Here is a 10350-nt window from a genome sequence, read left to right as displayed (position 1 = left end):
TAGATAGAGAGAGAGAGAGAGAGATAGATAGATAAATAAATAAATAAATAAATGTGCCTAGGTCTTCCTGATGATCATTCTCATAATCAGGGATGAGAAAGAATATTCCTTTCTAATTTGGTTACAGGATTCTACTTTTTTTATATTAACTATGTTATTTTACTTGTATTTCTATGTGTATTTTTAAAATTCCTAGTTGTCAAACTATACATTAATTCCAGAATTGGAAGACTGTAATTCATAAAATTGTAGAGGGAAGATTAGATTCATGGGTTGACTAATCCATCCCTAAAAGCTTTAGGAGATCTTTGTGTCTTTCCGGGTATACAATGAGGCTTTGGGATACGATTCTCAGTCCCAGTGAGTAAGAGTGGACAGAGGGCTGGGAAACATGCACAAAAAAAACTTGAGATTGTGTCAAACTCAGCGTCTTTTGCCAAAGTAAAAAGCTGATATAAGATGACAGAGTTGTTGAGCCAGTAAAATAACACAAAACATGTCACAAGCAAGAGGATAGTCTGTGTGGCCTTGACCTCAGGGAAGGTTTTAGCAGAATGACTACTTCTGTAAATGTTTTGCACTTGCTTTCTATGTCTATAGAGGAGAAACACCATGTAGGTACTAGACAAGCCCATAAGGAAGTGAAAGATAAGGTCATGAAAAATCATGCCAAACACGAATGCAGGCATAAATTGGCTATCATTTTCTTTTAAGCTTACTATGTAAATATTTGAAATGTAATAATAAGCAGAAACTGTGTAATTTTTCCTTGCTTCGGTGGCTTCAATGATCCTGATGTAGATCAATGCATTGGTGACCCAGAAAAACAGGAAATAATGTAAAATGTATTTGGGGGCTCTAACTTTGATGCTTGCCCACACAGAGTTGTAGGGACTGACAATGAGGCACTGGAACATACTTAGAAGACTTGTTGTGCAGACAGAAAGTCCCCGGGCAACTCTGTAAATGTACATGAGTGCCTTACACCCTAAATCATCTAAAAAATGTCTCATTCCAAAAGAAAACATGATTTCTGGGATGCTTCTGGTAAAAAGTGTTACCATATTGGCGAAAGTCAAGTGAGCAAGAATCAAATCCATTGGCTTCTTCTGTTGAGGTTTTTTGAAGGAGATAAAAACATAGAGCATGAACAGCAGTGAATTCCCTACAAAGCCAATGGCACATTGAAAGAAGAATGCCACACCAAAGATCAACTCACTAGATACCATTTTTCTTCAGAGATTCAGGAGATATGATGCCAAAATTAATGGAAGAGCCTAGAAAAGGAAGCAGTAAACAATCTCAACAGCAAATTGTTAGAATTGTATGAAGTATACAAATGTTACAATAATGTCCTACTTTTTCCAGCTGATGAAATATTGAGAATCAATGGTGCCCTATGTTAAAAGTTCATAGAACTATATATCTTAAACTGGACATTACCACAGTGATCATATACTCCATTACCATCACTTCTTGGATGAGGAATTTGAGGTAAAGGGTAGAGAAGGAGTTGACAACTATCACCAGGAAAAAAGAGTACTTAGATTGTTTCTGCAATACACTATGCTATTTCACTTTAATTCTTAAGAAAATGTACTCCATATCTATTGGACTTCGATGGATTCATCAATCAAGAGGTGTATACTTATTTTAGAGTTGAAAAAGTCTGAAAAAAATTACTGATGAAAAAAATATAAAAGGCCACGGTAATAGTAGTTCCTGAATTTCACAGCACATAGAGCCCATTGGAGAAAAAAATGTTACTGGGTTTTCCTCTCTTACAAGGTATTCACTTTGCTTATGATTTTCTCTCTGCTTCTTTCTCTACCTGAGGCCCTCTGCCTAAAGTAGTCTATCCTTGCAGGGATCATAAATGTTGAATTATTGCTTACCATTTAGAATGCTTTTGTCTGGATTTTTGTTTCCACCATTCTCTCCTGAAATCATTGAATGTCAGTAATGTGTTGGAGGTATTATTGGTTTGATCTATATCATTCTAGTTTTCTCTTGTGGGAATTGAGGAAGGTGGTGTTAGTGGTACTGAATCAAGCAGGATGGTTTATTAAGCTACACAGGACAAGTTTGATTTTATTTTTTGTGATGCAATTTTTTCACTTAAATTGTATATATATATATATATATATATATATATATATATATATATATATATATATATATATATATATATATATATATATATATATATATATATATATATATATATATATAATTACTGACCCATTCTCAACCACTTCCTGACTCTGTTTTGAAAAATTTCAGGATCAAAGGATGGTCCCGATGTGTATAATCGGATTAATCTTCAAAAATTTCTCCTTATTTTGGTACTTTGTGTACAACTCACATTTATGTTTGATATTTATACTACTACAAAACATTTCCAATAACGCTGTGATGATGCTCCTTCCTTGCAGATTTTTAAAATTCTTACTTGTGTTGAGTGGTCATTGGAACAATAAAACTGTGGAAATCACCTTGTTAACTTTTGTTAGTGTGTCAATAAACCTTTGCAAATGCCTACTGTGTTTCCATGTGCTCAGTGCTGGGTATTAAAAAAAAGTCAAGAGTTAATCCTTGCTCTCAAGAATTTTAAAACCTAAAAGGAAACTATAAATGAAAACTGATGTGTAAGCAAGCTCTGTATCAAACAATGCCCAGAGTTGCAAGATGCAATGTTTTATTCAAGAAACAGCAAGAGGGCCAATGTCACTGGACCATAGATTGCCTGAGGAAGTTAAGTATAAGTTTAAATTTAAGAAAATTGAAAAGATAAAATGGAATAAGTTATAAAAAGCACTTAATGTGGTTGTGATAGAAAGCCAGTGCGTTTTATGGAGGGAGGGGGAAATGACATGGTCAAATATATACTTGAAAGTACATTTTGACAACTAAGTAGTGTATAGATTGTAGGTGGGAGACATTTAAAATAGAGAAATAAAATACAAAGCTATTGTCATGGTCCAGGCATAAGGTGATGAAAGCCCACACTCAGACGTTGGAAGTAGCAGAAATGAGAGGATATATATATATATGTAATAAATATTATGAAGGTAAAATCTAAATGATTTCACTACAGATTACACATGGGGTGTGAAAGGAAGCAAATGAGGGTCACACTTAAGTAACTATCCTGGGTGAATACAAGAACGATGTTAGCTTCAAAAGTTAAAGAGAATTTATGAAGAGGTGTATGTTTTGTGTAAAATAGTAAATTCATTGTTGGGTATGTTGAGTTTAATGTCTTTGGAACAACCGATTTGAAATTATTAATAAGCAAAAGGAGATGGAAAACTGCAGGTCAAGGGAGAGGATAGGGTTGGATAAGCAGATGTGAAAATCTTCAGTCACTTCAAGGTGATGAGAAAATCAAGTGAAGCAATATAGAGGGAGCAGAGAATGTGAGTCAGAGATAGAGTTGTCTAGGATGAGTGGGCATGATTTCAATGAGGACCTAGCAAAAAAGACCAAGAAGAAGTGATTATATAGTTCAGGGCAGAAGCAGCTTCCTGAAAACTTAAAGAAAACAGTGTATCAGGGAAGGGATCAGCAGTGTCAAAACTTCAGAGAGGTAAAGAAAGATAAGGACTGAGAAAAGACCGTTCATTTTTGCAATTAAGAAATTGTTAAGTACTTTGGGGAGAGCACATTTCATTGGATTATGAAGTAAGAAGTAAGACTAGTGGCTTAAAGACAGATTTAAAGAAAATGAAAAAAGACACATAAGAGAATGATGTATAGAGTCTTTGGATGCAGAGTAAGGGTTTTGGGGGCATTAGATAGACATAAATTTGTTTGTCTTTTGTTTCCAATGAAGACCATGCCATCAGAGAAATGATGAAATAACTTGCACTTGACCTTGTTTTGAGTGAGGGAAAGCTGTGCAAGGTCACCAGTCTCAATTTCTCCTCCAAAATCATCTGGATGTAGTAACCAGATACTCATCAGGATGACTGGAGATGGCCCAGAATGTAATGGGAGACCTTGGTCTTTTTAGGTTGGTCTTTACAGGTGCTCACTTAGGGTGAGGTAATACCCACTCAGTGAATAGGGCTGTTTAAGAAGTAGTCAGGGGATGGTCCCTATAATGAGGCAAAAAAAAAAAAATAACTAAATAAAGCTTGGAGGCAAACAGTAAGAGTTACTATTGATAATTAGTCTTAATCCAGGAGGGTCCAGAAAGCAGCACTTAAGTCAAGCTTGGGCAGGGGTCTCTTGTTGTACCATCTATGTGCTTCAGAGTGCAGTAGGTTTAAGGAAAAAGGAAAAGAAAGGAAAGGCAGGGAAAGGAAAAGAAGGGAAGGGAGGGAAAGGAAAGGAAATTGTGGAAAGAGCCAGTGGATAAGGAGAAACCTAATGAGAAACTGTAGTGACTGGGAGAAATCTGCAGGAGAGATAAGATTGAAAAGTGTCACCTCATTAAGTGAGATAATAGGGAAGTGACAGAAAGCATGTGAGTGAAATGAAATTAGGATGAAAGAAGAGGGAGGTATGAGGGAATGGATTCAAATTTTTCACTAAAGTAGGGAAAGATTTTCTCAAGAGGAGAAGGGTGTGGGACAAGATAAGAAGACTGAAAAAGAAAACAAAGGTTTAAAATATCTACTAGAGTGAGTGAGATAATGTGTTAATTAGGGATAATTAAAAGAATTAGCATGCAGCAGTCATGGCCTAGTTGAGGTTATTGACCAATTGAGGCCAGTGATCAAATTAAAAAGTTCCCACTAAATATAGCTTCCCCATATTTTGTTTTGTTTTTCACAGTTTCTTTTAGGAGCATGTAAGTAGTGAGGGAGGCTGCAGATTTTAGGAACAACGGACAGCAAAGGTTTGGAACAGAAATATTAGAGGTTAACCAAGGGGCAAGGGATTCTAGAGAAAAGCACAACATGAAGTTAAATTGTTTGTTCAGGGGTTAGCATGGTAAAGGGAGGATACTGTCATTAGACCAGGGGTGATTCTCTAGGAAAGAATGTAGGGATCAAGGGCCTAGAATCATAGTGTGAATAAGGAACTGTATCTTTCCCACAAAATACATTACAATAAGGATGGCTGTAAACTGCCAATTTCATGAATAAGAGAACCCCTCCTACACTTGTAAATCAGAACAACTAGACTTTTGACAGGAGATGCCTAGTGTATTTAGAGGATGAGTGATTTGTTTAAATTTACACAGGCAATATGTGACAGTACTAAGACTTGTTCCCAAATCTTTATGTCTCAAATTCAAAGTTCCTATCCCCTAAGCTAAAAATGGAAAAAAATTCAAACTATGAAACAAGGATTAGATTATTTAACACAAAATAAGATTTTATTTTGAAAATATGCTGATGAATAAAGCATCTCCTGTGAGTGGAGTGGATAGAAGAAAGGAAGAAAGAAGGAGGGGGAGAAAAGAGAGGATCACAGTTCGTGAATGAAAGGAGTGAAGAGAAGGATGGAGGAATGTAGTGTAAAAGAATTAACAGTGGCAAGAGGGAAAATAATTCAAGAAAATGTAAAAAGAAATGATCAGGAAAGGAATGAAGAAAGTGAAGTAATGATGACAAAAACAGTAAGTAAGAAGAACTGTAGGGTAAATGGAGGAGAGAAATGCTAAAACATGAGTTTTTTAAAGATTGAGGTTATTTTTGTTTGTTGAGTGTAGAACGTTACCTAAAATCAGTACGACAATATCAATATCATTATGAAAATCTATTAGTAAATAGAATTAATTAGTTAAAACATTTACTATGTTCAGAGAGCTATCAGGGAAGAAAAAAAGAATAACAGGAAAAAGGAAAAGTAAAAACAAAAAAGGGCAATAATAGACAAAAATGGAATACTAAAACCATCATGAACAAGGAAAATATATAGAGCCTATATTAAGTTTCAATAGAAAGTAAAATTTATACAAACTATTACCTTTCAGGAAAGAAAGGCTCTATAATGTGCAGGAGCATGTGTGTGGCGGGGAGGAGGTTTCTATCAGATGTACCATATTTGACAGGCACAATTTCCCAAGAAATGCTTTACAGTTAATATGAGACACCCTACTTCGTTTTCAAGCAATCTTTAATGCAGCCTGAAAACCAATGGGGTAAATTGGGAAAGGAGCATAACGAAAACTCATTGTACACTGTATTTCTGGTTCATATTCATTTCTTGTTTGAAGCATGAAAAGATGGAAGAAGATATTTTTTTCGGAATGTCTTAGATATTGTGAACTGTCTAGTAAGATTTTTTAAAAAAATCTAAACTGATTAGAAATAAGGGTTTGAATAAGAGAGCTACACTAAGAGTAAAGAAACTAATCCTTTTCATAACTAAAAACTTGCTGTGTAATCCTGAGCTAGTTATTTTCCTGTCTTATCAGAGTCTGATTTTCTCACATATTAAATGGAAAGAACAGTTATTATTTGATTTTTCTCTTTAGAAATGATGTCTAAAGAGAAAGCAAAGTTTGACCTATGCTACAAAAAGGAACAGACAGTTTTTCAAATTGCGAATAAAATTTCATTTTGCTCTAGGAATAGTCTTAAGAGGTAGGCCAAATTGAGCAGAGCTCATATGCACTGAATTTAGAAATGCACCATTTAGAATTGGAAAGAACCAATGTGATTACTCCATATACTTCAGGGAGAGGGAAAAGGGTGGGGAGGATTAATCTAATAATCAATCACTGAAACGAACAATAAGAAAAGAAAAAATATTAAACAAGAAATACAAATAAAAAGGGAGAAAAAAGTTGAGAAAGTGGGCATGGTACTGGCTTTATAACTTAGAGGAGTGAGGGCATCAGGGAAATGAGAGAAATGACAAAAGGAGTCAAATAAACTGAAGGAAAATTGCAAAAAAATTAATTCAAAGCAGAGGAAATAAAAAATAAATAAATTAAAAAACCCATGAGAAATAATTAAAGATTTACAGTTACAAGAGGAAAAAAATTTAATGCCTCTTGTTTTTCCTGAATGAGAATTAGAGATAGAAGAAAAAATATTTATTATGTAGAAAAAAGAAAAAAAATAAAGTACAGCCAATATAGAGAGAATAAAAAAAGAAAAGGCACTTATAATGAGAAGAAAAATTAGAAAATGCATAGGATATGAGAGAACATGCAGAGAAACAAAAATATATCTACATATACCTGGATATGTTCTATACAAATGGAAGGTATATGTCAAGAAAAATAAATGAAGTTTATATAATGTATTTCCATTTTTAATAGTCACTCCCACATATATATTATGTGGTAAAATATGAAGAAAAACCATAAAAGGAAAATAAAAAAGCATATACATATCATATAGAGACACGTATTTGTAGTAATAAAGTATGAGACGCAAGAGGAGTTTCTTATACCTCTCTTTCCTAATCTTTCCTATCTCAAAACCTGAGGAATAAAGAGTCACTTACTGAATCTTTACCGTCTCCTCGCTGAAGAGGTGAAGACTGACATCCAAGGGGCTTAGAGGAACTCCTAGGATTCAGGTTATAACAACCTGAGGATTGTCATATTGAGGTCCCTGAAAGCCTAGACCTCAAAAACAATGACTGGGGTCAAATTATAGAGAAACAAACTATATGAGCTCATCTCTCCACAGGGTTGTGATTATTATGTCACCTGCAAGGGCTTTGACACCATCTGAAGTGGGAATCTCTAGCCTGTTGCCAATAGTAAGTATCATGTAATGTGTGCAAAACATCTACAACATCAAGTCACTGAAATAACTCATTGCAAATGAAAAGTGGCTCTCTGGGAGGTAAGTCATTTCCAACTTAATAACTGCAATTGGGGAAATAAGGAAAGTGAAGGTCATAGGAAGTAAGGAACACAACTGTCAACTTTGTTTCTCCCAAGAAATAGTGGACAGAACCAAAATGAAAATTTTATTTCTAATTAGAATGACTGAAAAGACCTGTATCTCCAGGTCTGGTATTTCTGCTGAATGTATGTACTTTATTATCCCTATAATATTGTAGCTACGATCCCAGAAAAGAAAAGCTGTAAGATATCTAAAAGCTATTTAAGTCAAACTACTTCATTTGAAAGATGAAGACAGTGAGGATGAATGAGATTAAGAGATTTGCCCTAGGGCACACCAGTAAGAAGCATAACAGATAGGATTTGAATCTATGTTCTCTTATTTCTGGGCCACTTGTGGAGTGAGAATCAAAAGTTTGTTCTGGTCTGTGCCTGGCCAACTCACGGTGTCTCCACAAACTTGACTGAGCCAAGTGGACCATGGTTTATTTTAGGAGTGATTCCCCATCTTTGTACACTAATATGAGCTCCCTTCTCATCTAGTGGCTCTGCCATTGTGCTCTTATTTTTGATCTGTGCTCCACGTACTACAACACTGATGAAGTCAGGAATAGTTATAGATATGGGCCTAAGGATACCCAGGTGGTTCAGTGACTAAAGCATTGGGCCTAGAGTCAAGAAGACCTGAGTTGAAAGCTGGTGTTAGACACTAGCTATGTGTCATTAAAGAAGTGTCTTCAGCCTCACTTTCCTCATTTGTTCAATAGGAATGATAATATTTCCTGCCTTCAGGTTTGTTGTGATCAGCATATGAGATATTTTTAAAGCACTTAACACAATGCCCATCACATAAAAGGCACGTAATAATTCGTTTCCTTCCTTTCTACTATTATTTCCTTATTCCCTTCCTTGCTTCCTTCCTTCTTGTAGACTCCCTAGTTACAGAACTCCCCTGGCATCTGTTCTCTTGCTGAAAGAAATGAGCCTCTGCAAGGTTGTAATAAAATAGGTAAAAACAATAAGCATATATAAATGTTATATCCCCTTATATGGGATATAATACCATTATATACCCAAGTATAAATGTTTATTGTTGAGGATGATGATAATTATGATAATGATGATGTTTAGTTCACAGTTGGCTACCATAAATTAATGGATGCCACTGGCCTTCTTCGCAGAAAATACACAGAATTTTGCAAGAGGATTTCACGTGATGAGTTGCTCCATCATCCTTCACTTTTATCCCTAGAAAAGAAATATATTTCATATAACTCCTAAAGACTCAGTACTGCTAGGTGTGTGCATGTCAAGGTTTGGATAACTCACATGATCTCTAGTGGACTCTACATGCAGTAACATGCATAGAGATGACTGGTGTATCCCAAGCAGACAATGATCTGGAAGAGTCCTCTTTACAGTCTGCCTCTATAACTTCCCATGAATGATCCATAAAGCCCTGTAAAAGACCCCAACATACACAGGAGGGCCTGCTATTACAAGTTTTTATATCTGCTTTTCTAAAGGGAAAGCAGTTTTGAGGGATCAAAAATCACTTTAATGTAACACATGTATCGTTCACTTAATTCAGGGGAAAAAACTCAGCACCCTGAATTTCAGAACAAATACAAAAAGAGAAACAAAGATCAACCAACAGACAGGGCTTCTGGTTGCCTCACCATAAGCAATACATATATCAGAGATGAACAGACAAATCCTACTGTCTGACTATACATACATAGGTAGCAGAGAGAGAAGCACCAACATTTGGATTTTCAAAGCCGGAGGCCTCCTTAATAGCTGCCCAGAGTGTCATCTGGCCAAACAAACATCTCCAGTGAGTAAGCCCCAAGGTAAAACTGCACTTCAGAGGATTTATCCATTTTTCAGAGCCAGAGGGCATCATAACCCTAGATGACCAATGCCTCATTAACAAAATGTGTGGACCTTCCTACAAATTTACCCTAATCAAACTCCCTTTAATGGACAGGCCCAACAATGGGTGGAGAAAATCTTTAATCTTGTTAGCATTACAAGCCCCTGGTCTTTACAGGAGACCTCACGGCATTTATTTAGGTAGGTCTTATTTAATATTTTATTTTTCCCAATTACAATATAAAAACAGTTTTGAAATTTTTTGCAGACGTTCAGTTCCGAATTCTCTCCTCCCTCTCCTATCCCCCTATTAAGAAGGCAAGTAATTGGACATAGATTATACATGTGTAGTCATGCAAAACCCATTTCAATTGAAGTATTCTCCAAAAGAAAACATGGACAAGAAAAATTAATTAAAGAAAAGGTATCTTTCATATACATACTGGCTCTTCCAGCTCTTTCTTGGGAGAGGCACAGAACCTTTCATCATAAGTCATACAATAATTGTCTTAGATCAGTGTATTGCCAAGAATATCTAAGTTATTCATGACCATAGATTATCATACAATATTGCTGTTACTATTACCAAGTTCTCCTGGTACTGTTCAATTCACTTAGTGTCTGTTCATCTCTCCATGGTTTTCTGAGAATATCCTGTTCATCACTATTTAAAGCATACTAATATTGCATCACCATCATATCTAACAACTTAT

The 10350-nt window shown here is 35.4% G+C and overlaps 1 protein-coding gene across 1 annotated transcript; it reads right to left on the bottom strand.

Moving 5' to 3' along the window:
* Positions 1–266: 266 nt before the first annotated feature.
* On the bottom strand, positions 267–1229 carry LOC140516901 (olfactory receptor class A-like protein 1). Its single transcript, XM_072627752.1, has one exon. It carries the CDS (start codon positions 1227–1229, stop codon positions 267–269), a length of 963 nt encoding a protein of 320 aa, XP_072483853.1.
* Between the last annotated feature and the right edge of the window lie 9121 nt (positions 1230–10350).

The sequence above is a fragment of the Notamacropus eugenii genome (genome assembly GCF_028372415.1).
Source record: "Notamacropus eugenii isolate mMacEug1 chromosome 2 unlocalized genomic scaffold, mMacEug1.pri_v2 SUPER_2_unloc_1, whole genome shotgun sequence".
Lineage (NCBI taxonomy): Eukaryota > Metazoa > Chordata > Mammalia > Diprotodontia > Macropodidae > Notamacropus > Notamacropus eugenii.
The sequence above is the reverse complement of the archived record's forward strand: the minus strand, read 5'-3'. Positions and strand labels throughout refer to the sequence as shown.